General features: G+C 40.3%; 1 protein-coding gene across 9 annotated transcripts in view; it reads right to left on the reverse strand.

Moving 5' to 3' along the window:
• The window catches only part of NEO1 (neogenin 1), a 159,191-nt gene that overhangs the window by 44,103 nt on the left and 94,951 nt on the right, over window positions 1-20,137 (reverse strand). For 6 of the 9 annotated variants that reach the window (XM_074354200.1, XM_074354199.1, XM_074354194.1 and 3 more), the window contains exon 8: window positions 6,696-6,915. In XM_074354200.1, coding sequence (XP_074210301.1) covers window positions 6,696-6,915 — 220 coding nt within the window. The remainder of the gene's footprint in view (window positions 1-6,695; window positions 6,916-20,137) is intronic. The other 3 variants (XM_074354202.1, XM_074354196.1, XM_074354201.1) reach the window with 1 other exon arrangement.

A 20,137-nucleotide genomic window follows, 5' to 3' on the forward strand; every position in this document is an offset into this window, starting at 1 on the left:
AACAAATACTCTTTTTGAATGATTTTCTAAAACTAATACAAAGTGTTTAACAAATCTTATACAAACAGCACAAATTAATCTAGTTAGTGGTCTAGTGTTATGAGATGAAAACATAAAAACAGTAATCCAGGGTTTTTAAAAAAGGCAGTTTCCAGGCTCTATTTTGGGGGTCTATGTTTCCACATTTGGGTCTGTAATTATGCTCAGTCTACTGTAATATAAATCATACAAATCACTATAATAAAAATCAGATTATATTTGTTTTCAACAAATATTGTCACGGAAAATGCTTGTTTTAGACAAATAGCAGGCCTTTAAGAACTACCAATTATGTGAGGAAAGATTAACATCTACCTTGAGAGAGTAATAAAAGGGCCCAAAACTACTCTGTGTAAAAAATTACTTGAAATTACCTAATCATCTGTTGAACTAAAGTTCTTAACTTTAAAATACTGGTATTTTTTTCTGAAAAAAATCACGAAAATTAAAATTTGTTTAGTTTCACATGACCATATGCCAGTTTGTCTGACTGCAGGTGAACATTTCCATTTCAGAGATTTAAGTGTTCAATAGTTTTCTATAGTTCTTTAAACTACCTTATTTTATTTTTAAAAAACCCAAACCAACCAAGCAGTGCCCACTTTGTATTGACAGAGGTTGTCTGTCTACAGCCAGGTCCGCTGGGAAGGCGCTGCTCGGTGGCACTGGAGGTGTCACACACAGCACTCCCTCGGGCTGCAGCTCTAAGGCACGAGATTTAGGAGGCGGGGATCAACCGACTTCCCACGCTGCGAGGTTTCCGACACAAACAAAACGCTCCGTCTAAAAGGAAGTGTGGCGGCTTGCACCTCACTAAGCTGAAAGCTCCCCACCAGAGCACAGATCAGGCCTGTTCCGCTCGCTGTACGTGGAAGCTTAAACAAGCTCTCTCTGAGAAAGACGGGGGGGGGGGGGGTACTATTTCACTTCAGACGGAAGTGAAAGGGCGTCGCTCACACCCGAGCACTAAGAGGTACCAGCAGAAGCCCCCACCCCCACCCCACCCCGGGAAGCAGCATCACAAATGTGCGCTGAGCGAAGGGACGGAGAGCGGCCTTCTGATGTGTGAAGCTCACATGTAATGACATCATGCGGATCTTTTTGTTTCTTCCTATGTAAAAGAAGAAAAAACCGGGAGGCATGAGTGAAGGGAACTGAAAACCTAGAACAAATTTCTACAGAAGCATTAGCGTAAGAAAAAACCCAGTAGTCGGCCGGGTTCCCCAAGATGAAACATCTGGCACCTGAAAGGGCCTCTAACACTGCACTGGCCTGAGGTCCCCGAACCAAGTGTCTGTCTTAGAAAAAACCTTCTGACTTCAGGAAAGATCCAGGCTGAGTTATAAAGGACAGTACTCATATGTGTGTGAGGTTACGATGGAACTTAGGTCAGAATGTGTCAGCTAAGAGTCAAAAGAGGAAGAGGAAGGTACACTTCATACTAAGACCGTGCTGGGCCAGAAGTCAGGAGCCCCAGTTCTAACTCTGGGAACACTGCGAGCTTGCCAGGGGACCGTGGGCAAGTCACTAATTATTTCTCGGCTTCAGTTTCTTCAAGTATTAAATGAAAGAATGAGACCAGGGTGGCAAACTTTTTCTTAAAGGGTTTGATAGTAAGTATTTACAGGCCAAGATGCAAAATGGAAAACATTACCCACCGTCTAAACAGTTAAAAGCCCCAGTATAGAAGCAGTCCCTCAGAGTGATCGGGACCGGGGTGTCATCCCGGGCTCGAAGGCGTTTGAGTCCTCAGAAATGTCCGCCAAATAAAACAGAACTCTCAAAAAAAAAAAAAAAAAAAAAATCCTGGCATAACTTTACAGCTGACTACTGACCCTTCATACCTGTGGTTCTGCATCTGGGAATTCAACGAGCTGTGGATGGTATAGTCCTGTCCTATGTATTTACTGAGAAAAATTCACAGGTGAGTGGACCCATGCAGTTCATACCCGTATTGATCAAGGGTCAACTGCAGTTATTTATACAACCTATTACAATATGACCGTTTGAACATGTAAAAATTATTCTTAGCTCCTGGGCCTAAGAAGTCTGATTTGGCCCAGGGTCTACAGTTCGCCAACTCCTGGATTAGACTAACAGATACATAAGGCTTTGTCCAACTCTAAAATGCTGTTTATTTTTGGAATAACTTACTCTGTACTCTCCATTTAATGGCTAATAGAAAATACTGCTGTTTATATTATGGGCACTGAAAAAAAGGTGAACACTTCATAGGTGAAATGGCAGGGGACGGACCCTGTGGAATTTCAGGAGACTGGGCTACCCAATAGAATTGCATAGCTCAGGACCAGGGTACATAGTGCCACCTGGTGGTTGAATCCTCAAACACAGGGAGTAGAGGAATTTGTAAATGCGGGTGGTGGTGTACTGAGCTGTTAAGAAAATTTATTACCTCCACTTTTTAGATGAAAAAAATGTAAGCTTATAAAGGTTAAATAAATTTTGTTTCTAAAACAAGTTACAGGGCTCTAGTCTTTGATTTAGTGTTATTTCTACTCCTTCATCGCTTCTATTCAGAAATCATATTCTCAAAGTAATGAAGTGACAGAAATTTTTAGTCTCCAAGAATCTTCCTTTGAAATATTCCCCAGATTTGGTCTGTCTGCTCCGAGTCACTGCTCTCATCTTCATCCGGGCCTGCCACATGCCCAGGTCAACGTAACTCTTACCTGATTTGTCTCCTGGCTCCATTCCTCCTCCCCCCTCACCTCGTGTAATGCTCTCAAATACTGCGAATAAAAGCTGTTTAATAAAACCACAGTGTGCACCTGCTCAGGAGTGTGAAGTGGTCCCTTCTTAACTGATTACGTCCAAATTCTTACTGATATTCCAACATTTGCCTTCAAACTTTCACTTTATTATAATCTCTTACTAAATTTCTACCAGAAACTCTGAGCCAGTTAGGTTAGCTGTCTTCCTTTCCCAGCCTTCTAACAACGGACACAAATCAACCAGGCTCCTCCTCACATCTCCTCATACACATGTGTCTTGTCCTCCTGCTCCTGCCAATTTATCTGTACTTTTTCCAATTCCAACTTCACTGATTAAGCATCACTGCTTATTTCAACCCATGATTCATTAATAAGTGATACACATTCATTAAAAACAAATGGATATGGGGGAGGGCACAGCTCAAGTGTTAGAGCACATGCTGAGCGTGTACAAGGGTCCTGGTTTCGATCCCCAGTACCTCCTCTAAAAATAAGTATGTAAACCTAATTACCTCCTCCCACACACACACACAAAAATGGATACATAGTTAAAAAAAAAAAAAAGTCCTAGTTTGTCTCCCTCCTTAAAATCTGCCCCACCTGAGACCTAGCTGCGGCAGCACCCTAGGTCCCTCCTCTTTAGGCTTTCTCGGCCTCGGCACGGCTGAGATTCGGGGCAGGATAATTCTTTGTGGTAGTGGGGGTGCGATCCTGTACACTGTAAGGATGTTTATCAGCATCTCTGCCTTCTACTCCCTAGATGGCAGTAAGCATCCCCTGCCATCTCAGTTGTGATAACCAAAAACGTCACCAGACACTGTCAAACGTCTAATGGGAGATGGGGGATAAAACTGTCCCTGGCTGAGAATCACTGGTCTAGGCGTTTATATACACATCAAACTACACAGATATAAGTCGTTTTAAAAATTCCTCATCATACTTCCTATGGATATACATGCGTTAATCATACGCCCATTTCTCCAAAGGACATTTACTTTGTTTCCCTTTTTCATTCTTACAAACAATGCTCAATAAACATTTCTATGCGCATCCTATGCGTATGTGTATCTGTATATCTACAGGACACCTAGAAATGCAACTGCTGGACTGAAGGAGATCTGCATTAAAAAGATTTTTTAAAAGTCTGTCAAATCACCTTCTCCAAAGGCTCCTCTAATCATACTGCCACCAAGAGCCTAGAGTGGATTTGATCTCAGCATTTAACTCACTTGACACTGGGTATCATCAACTTAAAATTTTTGCCAGCCTGACTATTTTTAGCGTATGTGCTGCCAAAGCAAGCACTTTTGCCAGCCTTCCATGTGAAATACGGTAACTCAACATTTTGTACTTCCAAGGTTGCTAGTGATGGTGGAAACTTTTTTTTTTAAACTTTAATGGGCTTTCCACTAACTTCTGTGAATTACCCACTTGTACCATTTGCCTCTTGGGGTATCTTTTACTTCTGATTTTTAGGAGTTCTTTATATAGATTGGGTATCAATATGACCTTTTTAAAATGTTACCAGTTGCTATCAGTTGATAATCTTATTTCATTTATTAGGTTTTCTCACATGGACTTTTGCAGTTATATAATAAACTCTGTCAATTTCTCCTATATGGCTTCTGAATTTTCTGTCTTCCTTTAAAAGGCATTTCATATGCAAATGATAAAGATGGTTTCTGTATTTTCTTCTAATACATTTATAAGTTTTAAAAATCTCTCTTGATACAGCTATTATATTTGTGGTTATACGTAAGACAGTAATATAACTTTAATTCTTTCCACTAAATGAGGTTAATTATCTCAAAATGATTTCTTGAATATTATTTCTCCACTGATGAAATTAATTTATTCATTTAACAACTATTTATTTAGTGCTACTTGTCTGCTAGGCTCTGCTCCAGGTGATGGTGAAACTCTACTGAACAAGGCAAACACAATAAATGTGTTAATAAAAAGAGAAAATTTCAGAGTGTTACGTGTTCTGAAAAAACAACATGAAACAAAAGCTCCAAATAAAACAGGGTGGTATGACACAGGGGTGTCCTGGTAAGTGTTTAACCATTGGCCCAGGTTTGCAGCCCTTGTCACTGTAAATACTCCCACCACAGTCAGTTTTGAGCTACGACGTCATGTCGTCGGGTTTGCAAAGTTTCCTGAAAATTGAACAGTCGGCTTGGGAACAAACCACCAATTGACCCCGTGTGTCACAGTGACCAAGGGGTTTGGATGGGAGAGCAGCCATGGAAGACCTGGGGAGGGATCATCTGAGGATGATGGACAAGAAGCCAGACAGTTATTTGGGAGGGAAACACAGTTCTGGTAGAAGCAACAAGAGCAAAGGCCCTGTGGTAGACAGAAGCTTGCTTCTGAGGAATTACTCCATGCTTTTTCCCTTCTGTGGAATCCCATGAAATCTGCAAGGAGCTTTGAAAGTCTCCTGGAAACATTTTAACACAGGTACTGCTTGGAGGTAACATCTTGCCCTTCTGCATTTAGAACTATGTTTCCTTATCTTCATCATCCCCAAAACATCCAGCCCAGTGTTCAGATGAGCATTCCATTACCCTGGGAGCAGCTCCAACTATCTGGCTCAAATTACGTCACTCAGACAGCTCAAGAGCATTAAACCAAGCAGTCTCGATCTAGGTGCCTGTGCTCGCTGAACTTGCCAGCCTGGTATTAAATACAAATACATATCAAATGTAAACACCTGAGTAGAAACACAAGCTTCATTTCATGGGCTAGGTTAGGGCCCTAACCAAAACGGGTGTTTCAGCCTTCTGACTTAGGTGTGAAGTAACAGCACAATGAAGGAATCTACTCAACATGTCAGGAATACACAGTTAGCAAGTTAGCACGGTACCCCCCAAAGAATTTATAATCTGGTTGGGAAAACAACACAAACACACATAAAATAACAGACGAGCAATGACTGAGGTAGCATCAGTTCATGTGTCTTCACAAGTAAGTGCCAAGACTCGCGGCACAAACACACGCACGAGAGAAAAGCTGTGTGGGCCGAAAAAGGTGGAGGAAGATTTACGAGGGCTTCACGGGGCTCAACATGGGCCAAGAGAGATTAGCTGAATTTAGCTGAGAAAGGGGGACGCTGGAAGTGACCAAAGAGAACACGCCGGCGAAAAAGGCTGCGTAGTGACAGGAATTTGACTGGTTCCACCAGAAAGCGAGTTAAACGGGGGTGGGTGGGAAGGAAAATAAGGCTGCAGAGCTAACATAAACGTAGACTGTGGAGGAAAGCAGCCTGGTGACTCTGGAAAATCTCCAAAAGCACTGGAGAGGCAACGTGAGTTCCTGGAAGAGGTGGAGATGGAGAGGAATTTAATAAAAATGCTGTTTTAGGACAATGAGTCACTAAGTACTCTTATGTTATCAAGAAGACCCCCGCCCCCAGCTCAGCAGCCCGCACTGCATCAGGGCCCCGGGCTCAGCAGCCCGCACTGCGTCAGGGCCCCGGGCTCAGCAGCCCGCACTGCGTCAGGGCCCCGGGCTGCTCCCGCACTGTGTCAGGACGCAGGAAGGTCTTCATTAAAGGGATTTTAACATCTACCTTAATTTCTCTAGAATTTGAAAGTTCTAAGTAAGGCATATTCTACAGGTTGTGCCTGACTCAGTCTTATGAAAAAAAGGTGGCCCTGGTCACATGACAATTCCTCCACCCAAACAGCTCTACGGGCCCTCTCCCCACGTCATCCTGGAAAGGCAGGAAAGAGCCACAGGACTGCAGGCTGGGTGGGAATTCAATTTTAATGACCTAAAACTAGAAAAGATGCATCTCAGTGATCATATTTCCTGGACTGAGAGTTGGTACAGACTCTGCACAGCTGAGAGCCAGGGTGGGCAGGACTGCGCTCGGGCGGACAAGATGCAACCGACCGGCCCAGACCTCCAAGCACTTACCTAGCAGCCCCCTCCTTGGCGTAGAAGACGGAGTAGGTGAGGCTGTCCCCAGGCGGGTCTGACGCAGGTGTCCGCCACGTCAATTTGATGAAGCGGGTAGAGACCAGGGAGGCCACGACGTCCCGTGGGGCTGAGGGCAGTGGTCCCGCCGCGGCTGGTGCTAGATGGTCAGTAGTGGCACTGGTCAGTGAAGTGGGAGGCAATGTTGGGATGGCAACATCTTGTCATGTGCAAACATTGGGGAATGACAGGCAAACCACGACGGTTTTAAAAAAGAGAACAGAAAAAACAGAAAACAAAAAAATAAACAAAACCACGATGGGAAAGAAAATAAAATGAGTGAACATAAAAAAGGCCATTAAACTGAAGGCTAACATGCAGGCCAGGGGTAACTACTGAAAACTAATGGGCACTATTCAAGACACACCACTGCAGAGCACGCAGGCTTTCTGGTCACTACAATGGTTGTGGGCGAGGGACAGGGAGGTGACAGCTGAGAATAAAACATCTCACAGAAGGACACTGGAGCACCCAAGGCATTCTCCTTAATTCTGAGATCAGCATGCAACATCTGCCAAACTTCGCACATACGGTAAAACCGCAGCATCTTCTTCCACTCGATAAAAACATGAAATAACTTGTGTGGCACGGATGTGCCTAGTTTCCCAACATAGGCCCCAGGCTTTCGTGACCTCACTGCAGGGCTGGGTGTGCCCTAGCTCTGCAGGAGACTTGAGAGCCACTTCCTCCCCTGGAGTCTCAAAGTGAAGTCCGCTCTCTGTATTCGGCAATAACCCAGGGAGTCTGACAACCTTCCTCACCTTGCTAAGTTATAGTCCATCTGCCATCTTATCAATTCATTTGACTACAAAAGCATAAAATCACGAATCAAAAATTCCAAAGCCACCACGATACAGTGCTTGGGCAGTGCATCCATTGGCTACAGCCCTCCCCGCAGCGCGGTATGCCACGGCGGCCTGCAGACCTCGGGCAGGATGGCACAGGTGAAGCCACGGCGAGCCAAAGCCCTGCTCGTCTCAGAAGCCTCCATTTGTATGCCTGGACTCGGTCCACTCTGCTGTTAGAAGTCCACTCCTGAAACGAACCTAAAATTTCCTTCACCGCGGAGATCACTCGTTTGCTCTCACAGTTTTAACTGAAGGCATTCATTAGAACTGTGTCATAACCCTAATGGGGAAATTGGTAGAAGAGCGAGAGGCAGAGAGGAAGACGTGACAATTCTGGACCCAGCGCTCAATGAAATGGCAGACGACAACCTCCTGAAAACGTCTATGAACTGCACGCAGAGAGCCTTTAAAGCGAGGCGGCCTAAACAGACAGGCCAGAGAGCAGGAGTTCTCCGAGGCAGGGGCAGGGGAGGACGCAGGTACGCCTCCAGGCGGCTGCCACGTATCGAGCGCGGTTCTACAAGGCGCTCTGGCTTCAGTCCTTACAGCTGCATGAAACAGGCACTATCGTTATCTCTCCACCTTACACGTGGGGACCAGCACTTCAAGGGGCTAAATCACTTGTCCCAGGTCACACAGACAAGCAGTGGTGAAGTGTTAAATCCAACCTTGGTTTTCAGTTTAAGAGGCCTCTGGATTTAGCCAACCGGAGTTCTGGGCCGGCCGTGCCACTCGGGAGCAGCGGCAGTCAGCATGCCGTCTGTTCCTGTCGGTCCCCCACACCACGCCCCCGCCCCCGCCCCAGGTCCCACGGAGGCACCGCAAAGGGCCCCGGGTGGGCCGGCCCAGGCAGTAGGTGTTACAGGAGAAAAATCCTGAGCTTGTGGGATTCACTACTTTGACAGCAAGGGAAAGCAAGCCCCAGACAAAGAACAGGCCTGCGGTGGGCAGCTAACTTAATCGCCGTGGTCGGAGACACACTGTGTACGGCTTCAGTCTTTTAAAATGTACTGAGACCTGTCTGGTGCCTCAGCGTAATCTACCCTGGTGATTTCTTCCATATGTGCTTGAAAATAGCCTGTATCTGCAGTCGCTGGTAGAGAGTCTATGATGGCAGCGACGCCAAGCTGGCTGACAGGCTTGTCCTAGCCTTCTGTACTCTAACTTCTTCTAATTGTTCCATCAGTTTTTGAGAGTAGGATACTGAATTCCCCCACTGTTATCACTGATCTTGTACTTCTTCTTTGAATATAACAATTATAAATGCATATACGTCTAACAACAGCACCCCAAAAAATGCGAATTGAAAGAAACCTGGGAAAACCTCAAACACATGGAAATAAACCAACTCTACTCCTAAATAACCCAAGGGCCAAAGAAGAAATCACAAGAAAAAAGTTTTTTTAATATTTTTAACTGAATGAAAACAACATATTAAAAATGAAGGGATGCGGTCAAAGCAGTGCTCAGGGGGAGATTTAAATGCCTTTATCAGGAGAGAAGGCTCACATGAATTACCTAAGCGTCTACCTTCCTGAAGAGCACAGATCTCCAGTGTTTCCACACACACACGGGAGAAGTCACTACGTGAGGTGGTGGCTGTGTTATTTGACTTAACTGTTGGAATCTTTTCACAATGTATACATATATAAAATCATCACATTTTACACTTTAAATACATTACCATTTATTTGTCAATTATAGCCCAATAAAGCTGGGAAAAAATAAATTAAATTTTATTAAAAAAACTATGAGACTAAGAAATTGAGAGGACGTAAGTTACCAAAATCAAGAACCAAAGAGGGTTCCAACCCTATGGATACGAAATGCTACCAACCCTATAGATACTAAAAAATCATAAGGGAATATTTATGCCAATACATCAGACAAGTTAGAGGAAACAGAAAAATTCCCAGAAGGACAAAAATGACCAACCCTACTCTAGAAAAAATACAAAACCTGGACAGAACTATGATAAATAGAGAAGTTTAGTTAGTAAATAAAGTCTTCCTACAAAGAAAAGTTCAAGCCCAGATGACTTCACTGGTGAAAGCTGCCGAATACTTCAAAAAAGAAATCATAAAAATCCTTCACAAGTCTTTCAGAGAGAAAGGAGACACATAGCTCATTCTGTGAGGCTAGTACTGCTAGGGTATAAACGCCAGACAAAGACACCACATGAAGAGAAAACCAGAGGTCAACACCCCTCATGGAAACAGACAAAAAAGTCCTTAAAAATGTTTAAAAACCGTATTTGGTAACATAGTCAAAGGATTACAAACCATGATATGGTCAAGCAGGATTTATCACAGGAATTCAAGACTAGTTTAACATTCAAAAGCCAACGTAATACACCATATTAAGAGAAAAAAAGCTGATCTTCTCAATAGATGGAGAAAAAGCATGTGACAAAATCAAACGCCTTATTCATGATTAAAATCTCAACAAATTAGGAACAGAAGTAAACTTCCTCCATCTAAAATCCTACAGTGAACATTCTATTCAATGGTAAAAGATTATATGCTTTTCCCACCCCGGTCGGAAACAAGACAAGGATGTTAACTTTTCATTTCTTATGTTAAGCATTGTACCAGAAGTCTTAGCCAGTGCAAGAAGGTGAGAAAAAGTAAATAAAAATTTAAAAGGAAAAAGTAATACTGTTTTTATTTGTAATTAATAATTAAGTGTGTAGAAAACTCTAATGAATCTACCCAAAAAAGCTATTAAAACAAGTAAGTTCAGCATGGTCACAGGGTACAGGTCAATACACATAAACCAACTCTGTTTCTATATACTAAGAATGAACAATCCAGAAGTGAAATTAAGAAAACAGCTCCATTTGCAACAGCATCAAAAAGAATAAAATATTTAAGAATAAATTTAACAAAAGAAGTGTAAGATTTGTACCCTGAAAACTAACTCATTGCTGAGAGAAATTTTTAAAAATCTAAATATATAAAGATCTAAATGAAAAGAAGAGCTAAATAAATAGATGTTCGTGGATGAGCAGACAATGTTATTAAGATGATAGGCTGCTCCTAAAATTTAATAGGAATGACCTGCAGAAACTAGAATATCCAGAACAATCCTGAAAAATTAGAAAAGGTTGGGGGACTTTCATTACCCAGTTTCAAAACTTACTATCAAAAAAATAAACAACCCAATTACAAAATGGGCAGAAGACTTTAACAGACATTTTTCCAAAGAAGACATACAGATGGCCGACAGGCACATGAAAAGATGCTCAACATCACTAATTATTAGAGAAATGTAAACCAAAACAGCAATGACGTCTAAATGGCCAAACCTGTCTAAATGGCCATCATCAAAAAGTCTACGAATAACAAACGTTGAAGAGTATGTGGAGAAAAGGGAACCCTAGTACACTGCTGGTAGAAATGTAACTTGGTGCACCCACTATGAAATACAGTATGAAGGTTCCTCAAAAAACTAAAAATAGTGGGGGAGGGTATAGCTCAAGTGGTAGAGCACATGCTTATTAGCATGCACAAGGTCCTGGGTTCAATCCCCAGTGCTTCCTCTAAAAATAAGTAAGTAAACCTAATTACCACCCCCACCAAAAAAAACACCCCCACCAAAAACAAACAAATAAACAAACTAACTAACTAAAAATAGAACCACCATATAATCTAGCAATTCCACTCCTCGGTATATACCTGGGAAAAATGAAAACACTAATTTGAAAAGATACATGCACCCCAATGTTCATAGCAGCACTATCTACAATAGGTGAGACATGGAAGTAACCCGCGTCCATCACAGATGACTGGCTTAAGAAGACGTGATAGACACATACACACACACACACACACACAAATGAAAGCGATGGAATATTACTCAGATATGACAAAGAATCAAATTCTAACCTTTGCAGCAATGTGGTTGGACCTAGAGAATATTATGCTCAGTGAAATAAGTCAGAGAAAGACAAATACTGTATAATATCATGTGTGTAAGGAACATAAAAAATAATACAAATGAATACATATGCAAAAGAGAAATGGTCTTGCAGATAGAAAACAAATGTGGTTACCAAAGTGGGGAGGGAAGGTGGGAGGGACAAATTAGGGATACAAGATTAACAGATACAAACTACAACATACAGAGTATATAAGCCACAAGGATATACTGTGTATCATGGGAAATTATAGCCATTCTCTTGTAATAACCTACAATGGAGTATAATCTGCAAAATACTAAGTCACTATGCAGAACACGTGAAACTAATATGATATTGTAAATCAACTATATTTCAAAAATAAATAAAATTTCTACGTTATTTTAAAAAACTTTCTATAAAGCTCTAGTAACCAAGACAGTCTGGTACTGGTGTAAGAATAGGGCTATAGATCAATGGAAGAGAACTGAGAGCCAAGAGTAAATCCCTATGTTTGTGGTCAACTGGTTTTTAGCTAAGGTGTTAAGAAATTTCAGTGTGGGAAGAACAGTCTTTTCAACAACTGGTGCTGATACAACTACATATCCACGTGCAACATAATGAACTTACATCCTTACTTAACACCACATACAAAAATCAACTTGGAACGGCTCTTAGACTTAATGGAAGAACTAAAACTTCTAGAAGAAAATACAGGAGAAAGCCTTTCTAATTCAAGTTTTTCTTGGGTTAGAAAAGTGTTCTCAGACATGATAAAAGCACAAGACATAAAAAGGGGAAAAAAGTGAAAAACTGCATTCTGTTAAAAATTAAAACTTCTGCACTTAACACACAACTAAGTAAATAAAAAGACAAGCCAGCGACTGGCAGAAAACATTGCCAACGCATGTATCTGATGAAGGACATGAAGAACGTAACTCAGACTACACCTGCAGGATCAGAATACACCATGAGCTCTTGCGGACCAACAGGAGCACAAGTTAAGTCGTGACCTCCAGCCACTGCTTAACTACCTTCAGTAGGTAATCTAGCTCATCTTTTTTAATTTAAAAATCAAAATGCAGCAATAAACTTGTTATAATAAATGTAATTTATATGATACATAAGTACACAAAGCATAAGGATCAAAGGTCCACTTTTCATCATCTCCAAAATACCTCTGTTAGAAGTTTGGTACAAGTTCTTCCAAACATTTCCCCTTTCATGATGTACTTATATATACACATAAATATGAGAATGAAATTATCCCAAACATGCTGCTTTCCAAACTGCTGTATGGTGTGTATGTCTTCAAGGGCTTCCCCTCAGTACTTATAAACAGACTTCATTATTCTCAACTGCTGCATTATTATTCTGTAATACAAATATAATCACGATTTATTTCATCAGTCCTTTATTGTTGCTTACATTTAGGCTGATTTATTTAGGCAAGTATGGGCAATGTTTCTGTAAATTTTCCTATATGTGTATCTTTGTGCCCCTGTGTAAACATTTCCGTAAGATGAATTCCTACAAGCGAAAATGCCGAGCCAAAGGTTTGTATATCTGAAAGCTGAGAAATGATGCCAAATAATCTTCTGAAGGGCTATTTTGGCTTCAGCTTTAGAACGGAGGGCCAAAGACATTTCTGGGTTCACCACTTTATAACAAACCCCAAACAACAAACAAGAAATAGGAACACAAACTCCATTTGGACAGAACCAAGTGATGTCTGTAAATCCCAACCCAAAATACATATAAAAAAAGAAGGCAGAGAGAAGACAAGTAAATTAATGGAGCAAAGTCACTCTTAGTACCTCCAGAGGGACAAACTGAGGAGACTCAAACTGACATTGAGGAGCCGGCAGCACGCAGGACACAGGGGTGATGTGGGGGGCAGAAGATTTAGGAGCTATTAAATCTCCAACTCACCCCTGAAGACGGGAGGTTTGCACTTAGGAGAAACTAAATCAGAGAAGCTCTGGGCTGAGAGGAGACTACCAGAGGGATTAATACCCCATACTAAAAATATCAAACTGCTTATCTCCCCTCAACGAGCTCTAGCAGGCTGGCAACCAGGCAGGCTTGCTGTCGCGAGGCTGGAGCCTGAAGCACCCCTCTCTGGGTAAATGGAACAGAAGCACAGAAGACCTGAATATTGGTGTCTGCTGAGGTCCTAACAACAATTACAAAAAAGGCTGACTACCCAATTATTCTATAATAAAAGTCAGCAGTTAAAAAGTTTTCCCCCAAATGGACAGCAGCACGTAAATCAATGAAGCTAGAACACTCCCTTACACCACACACAAAAGTAAACTCAAAATGGAGCAACGACTCAAACATAAGATACAATAAACCTCCTAGAAGAAAATATAGGCAAAACATTATCTGACATACATCTCAGAAATGTTCTCCTAGGGCAGTCTACCCAAGCAATAGAAATAAAAGCAAGAATAAACAAATGGGACCTAATTAAACTTACAAGCTTCTGCACAGCAAAGGAAACCATAAGTAAAACAAAACAACCAACGGAATGGGAGAAAATTTTTGCAAATGAAACTGACAAAGGCTTGATCTCCAGAATATATAAGCAGCTCATATGACTTAACAAGAAAGAAACAAACAACCCAATCCAAAAATGGGCAAAAGACCTAAACAAGCAACTCTCCAAGGAAGAAATACAAATGATCAATAGGCACATGAAAAAATGTTCACTATCACTAATTATCAGAGAAATGCAAATCAAAACTACAATGAGGCATCACCTCACACCAGTCAGAATGGCCATCATTCAAAAGTCCACAAATGACAAATGCTGGAGAGGCTGTGGAGAAAAGGGAACCCTCCTACACTGCTGGTGGGAATGCAGTTTGGTGCAGCCCCTGTGGAAAACAGTATGGAGATTCCTCAAAAGACTAGGAATAGACTTACCATATGACCCAGGAATCCTGCTCCTGGGGATATATCCAGAAGGAACCCTACTTCAAAAAGACACCTGCACCCCAATGTTCATAGCAGCACTATTTACAATAGCCAAGACATGGAAACAGCCTAAATGGCCATCAACACATGACTGGATAAAGAAGATATGGTATATTTATACAATGGAATACTGTTCAGCCATAAAAACCGACAACATAACACCATTTGCAGCAACATCGATGCTCCTGGAGAATGTCATTCTAAGTGAAGTAAGCCAGAAAGAGAAAGAAAAATACCATATGAGATCGTTCATATGTGGAATCTAAAATAAATAAATAAATAAAAAAGCATAAATACAAAACAGAAACAGACTCATAGACATAGAATACAAACTTGTGGTTACCAAGGGGGCAGGGGGTGGGAAGGGACAGACTGGGAGTTCAAAATGTAGAATAGATAAACAAGATCATACTGTATAGCACATGGAAATATATATAGGATCTTATGGTAGCTCATAGTGAAAAAAATGTGACAATGAATATATATATGTTCACGTATAACTGAAAAATTGTGCTCTGCACTGGAATTTGACACAACATTGTAAAATGACTATAACTCAATAAAAAATTCAAAAAAAAGTTTTCCCCCAAAAGTTTAAGGGAAAACAGGGTATGTGCACAGCCTCAAGACATATCTCCTAAAATATTTATTAGTTATAAAGAGAAAAATAACTTCACAATGGAGAGATTTGGCAGACACTATCTTAACCACATGATCAAGCTGACATTGCCAAATAATAAGACATTCTGATATCACGTACCCCTGATTTGGATGTGCTGAAAAGGGCACATCAGTTCTGCAGTATTTGTCCCCCAAAAGTCCTTAACCTTCATGTAATCACGAGAAAACACCAAACAAACGCAAACTGAGAACATTATACAAAATACCTGGTCAATACTTTTTGAAAGTGTCACGGGCATGTCGGATGAAGGAAGACTGAAAAACAGTTCTGAAGAACAGACTGAAGGAGACTAAGGAGACGTGATGACTAAATGCAACGTGGGATACAAAACTGAATTTGGAACAGAAAAAGGACATTAGTGGAAAAACTGGTGAAATCAGAATAAAGTTTGTAGTTTGGTTAACAGTTTCCTGATGTCAGTTTCTCAGTTTTACTTACTATATTACAGTTACACACGACGTTAGCATTAGATGAAGCTGGGGGAAGAGTATCTCACAAGAACTCTCTGCATCATCTTCGCAACATTTTTGTTAACTCTGAAATTACTTCAAAATAAAGTTTACTGAAAAGCCATCTGTATAAACAGAGCCTTCAACACTTTAATACCATACTTTTAAACATGAGTGAATTTCCAAAGACTACTTTGGCAAATATTTGGGGTAATTCTCTTCTTTTGATCAAATTTTCCCAGTTATTTCTTCTGTTCCCTTTATAATGTGGTTTCAGAATGTTTCTATAAATTCTTAAAATGAAGTGGCCAAAACGTACATAAAGATACTATATACTTTAGTCATCGTAATAAAAAATTTAAAAGCTTCTTGGCATCCACGTCACACTGATGAGAGTCACAGAGCTACCAGGAACCTAAAGGCCATGCGATTTCTCATGTGTGGTACTTAGTAAGGGTTTATTTCACCATCTTATAGTGCACTTAAGTGATTATTTCAAATTAATTATATATTGCTTGCACAGAGCTATATGAAAAGAATGTTCCAATTGTGTAGAGCTATGTTAATAGTGATTATATTAGCATGAACTTACATGAACCTTAGGTATAGTTCAACAAGACAGTTGAAAAGAGAAATTTAGACTTGGTAGCAACTCCATTACACTGTAAGTAATCTAGTTGGTTCCTGGTTAAGGTTAATGAAGTTCTCAATGGTTGGTGCCAGTGAAGCCCAACCTGCACTGTGGATTCCTGAACAAAAGGAAAACTGTTCCATGGTTTTACAGGACACACTTCTCCTCCCAGTCAGGCTCCTGGGAGTGGATGAAGGAATGACCAGGCTGAGAGTGTCACAACCACAAGAGCAAAAACAGCAAACAGCTGTCCTAATGATGAGTCGGGGACTAGAGTCTTACAAAAACACAGTTCACAATTTCTCAACTTTTCAGTAATTTTTTCTCTTCCACCTCTTGTTTTATCTCCTACTTTAAATCTGATTTGAAAAAGAAAAAAAGAAAAAAAAAAAAAAAGACTTCGTGAAAGCATCCTGGCATGTAAGAGAGCACCCGTAAGGTAACGTCACATACCAGTGGCCCAAAGAGATGAGCTATTTTTATAACTGCCATTGGAAAGTCAATCAAAATTGCCATTAAGTGCTTGTCCCATTCGGAAATTATCATAAAAATGTACGTACAAATGCTCAAGTCTCTCAGTATTCATCCTTAAAATTTCTCCACTGGGTCCTACTCCACAATTCTGTTAGAGAAAGTTTATTTTCTTGCACTGTAAATAGCTCAGACAAAGTAATCAAAAAATCTAAAGAAGCACAGAGAACAACAAGAGTCCAATAAAACAACAGCTCCTTCAGATTAAAGGGGTTCAAATGAAGCATTTACACTCGATGGGGAAACAACAATTACACTAGCCTATGAATCACAGCACTTTATTAAAAATAAAAACACTAACAGAATATGAAAAGCGCTGCACATTATTGGCTCCTGAGAGTAATCTGTCACACAAAGGAGCCACTGAAAAATACGTGGCAGTTACAGGGAGTTCAAGGCTGCACGCTGGTTGTTCCCAACGGCACCTCTCAACAGATGAGGCATATTTCATGCAAGCTCACAAGTGAGAAGCGTAAGAGAAAGACAGATTTCTTCCCCCTTTCCCAAACTAATACAGTTCGTCGCTACGTCCACATCTAAAGTATAATGATACTGAATTAAAGAAAACTAAAGCAGAGGAATAACGCCACAAATGGTGGTGAGTCTTCTCCCGTCACAATCTGATTTATAAGCATCTGCTTTCAGGAGACTCATGTGGAGAAACAGCCACGGCCCCACCACACACGCCCTCTCCCATCCTGCGGGATACCCCACATGGCAGTTAAGTGTTCAAATTCTTGAGATTTTTATAGATTCTAAAGACTCAAAGTACAGGTAATAAAGAAGCTTTGGAAAATAGAGGCAGATTTCAGTTTAAAGTAAGGAATAATATTTTAAACATAAAGTTCTATTCAACAGTAGAATGGGATGGATTTCTTGTGAGAAAGCATGCCTTGTCACTGGAGAATGTTAAGGGTTACTGTAAAAACAATCACTGCATAGACGAAAGGTGTAATTCTAAAATTCTATGCGTTTCTAAAACAGAAAAAGTGGTCTTTCTAATAAATCTCAAGGACTTTATGTTTAATATGTCACTTGTTTGAAATGGCACAAATCTCACTGTTACTATTAAACAGGTACTTTATAATCAAATTGCTTTGTGAAATTGTGATGAATTTAAAGACTTGACAGATACATACTTTCCTTCTAGGTTCATTGCTACAGAAACAGTAATTTATTTGATGCCCACTTCTCATCTAGGAATCATCTTCCATATTATGATCCATATTATTTAACTTCTAGAAGCAGAAATCAAAATGTTTATTTTGCATGCAAATAAATCCCAAATATCCTGAATCTCCTTGAAATATTCATGCAAATTCAGATACCTTTATCCATGCTGGTCTAACAAAGAGCCTCTAGCTAATTCTAAAACTATTTGTCATTTCCTGAATATTCATAAATATTAATCCTAACAGCAGGATTAAAACTGATATGCTCAAGATCCCTACTCATATTTAAATAAAATCCATACAAATATTTATAAGTCAACAACTCTGATGGAGAAATTGATTTCAAAGGATGCATTCACAAAGACAAAAATTAAACTGAATAAACACACATTATTTATTAATAATATTTACCAAAATGTTCATGTCAGGCAATGCTGGGAATCATAAAGTTAAATGATAGAAGGCACCAGGCCTTTCCCTAGTGATCTCACAGTGTAGTAGGGAAGAAATTGCACACAGCAAATGACTTTATTAATAAAGTAGGAAGTAGACAGTGCCAGAAAGATCAAAGAAGTATAAAATGAGGTGAAAAATTTCATTTATTTTTGCTGGAAGACTGCTGACAACATTGCAGCTGAGTGACATTTAAAACTGGGTCTTGGCAGGGAGGGTACAGCTCAGTGGTAGAGTGCATGCTTAGCATAGACAAGGTCCAGGGTTCAATTCCCAGTACCTCCTCCAAAATTAAATAAACCTAATTACCTACCCCCACCAAAACCAAAGACAACAAAAGTGGGTCTTACAAAATTTATAGGATTTGGTCCTGGCAGATGGGAACTGTATCTTATGAACAAAGCAACTTAAATGATGACGTATACAGTTAGTGAGGAACTGGACTTGGCTGAGTCTGGTGGGGTGGAAGTTACACACCCACAGTGTTACTAGTGTTTAAGCGGATCTGTCTGTCTGCCTGTCAGATAGGCCAGGTTTGTATCCCAGCTCTCACACGTGTATTAACTTTGTGATCCTGGGCAAGTTACTTAACATGTTTAAACTTCGTTCTTCTTAAGTATATATACAAATGATAACAACAGGAAACACTTTCTGTGTTGATGTAAGGAATACACTGACAGCATTTAGCGTGTTCCCTGGCACAGTGTTCAATTAATATTAACTTACTATTACCAATAGCAATAATTAAATCTATTATTTTGAAAGTGAACTGAAAGTAAATGAGAGTGAAATACCCTTAGCTACCTTCCTTTCCAATCAAAATCCCTTGAAATTACAGAAAAAACTACCCGAATGAGAAGAGATGCCATCCTTAAAATTAAAACGTGGAGGAACTCTTCAAAGATGGAAAGTGATTCCGTGAAAACGACAGAATAGAGAAAATCTACAGCCAAATCCGTCAGAGGAGAAAGTAATTTCCAAATGAGCAGACGGCAGCAAGACCGGACATGCTCCACACATTAAAGACACGAGAAAACATACGGGTAACTCAGTAAAGAACTATCTTTGAAATACCTCAGCCAAGTATGTTCTCTCTTCCACTCACACCAAGCCAAATACTGACCTGGTTTTACCTTTGACCTGAAATATTAAAACACTTTCCCCAAAAAGAGTACCTGGGGCAAACTTTTATGAATAGATTCTACATAGGTCAACAACAGGCAGACAGGGATAAAGATAAGTATGTACAGTAAGCTAAAGCACCTGGAATGACCACAATAAAAGAAGGTACAAAACTCAGTAAAATAATAATCAAGGGAACAGAATGAATTAACCAACAGGAGAAAACTTTAAAAGATGTTAAAGATTTGAATCCCATAAAACAAGGATAAGCCGTTATTTTAAAAACGTTTAGAGGTCTTAGGATTTAAAAAGATAAAAGCAGGAGAGACGTCCAGTAACAAATGTACCATGCTAATGTAAACGTTAACAACAGGCGGAACGGTGTGGGATGCAGGGGAACTCCTTAGACCGTCGTCATAACTTTTCTATAAATCTAAAGCTATTTTAAAACAAAAAGCTTATTAAAAATATAGGCAGAAAAGCAAACTGAACTCAAAAAATTAGTGGACTGGGAAGTAATTCTGGGGATTCTGCCAATAAAAACACTTAAGGACAGTTAAGAGGCACGTAAAGGGAAAGTCTAAGACAAGATAACAGAATAAGCAACAAGAGCA

Source organism: Camelus bactrianus, chromosome 27, assembly GCF_048773025.1.
Source record: "Camelus bactrianus isolate YW-2024 breed Bactrian camel chromosome 27, ASM4877302v1, whole genome shotgun sequence".
Lineage (NCBI taxonomy): Eukaryota > Metazoa > Chordata > Mammalia > Artiodactyla > Camelidae > Camelus > Camelus bactrianus.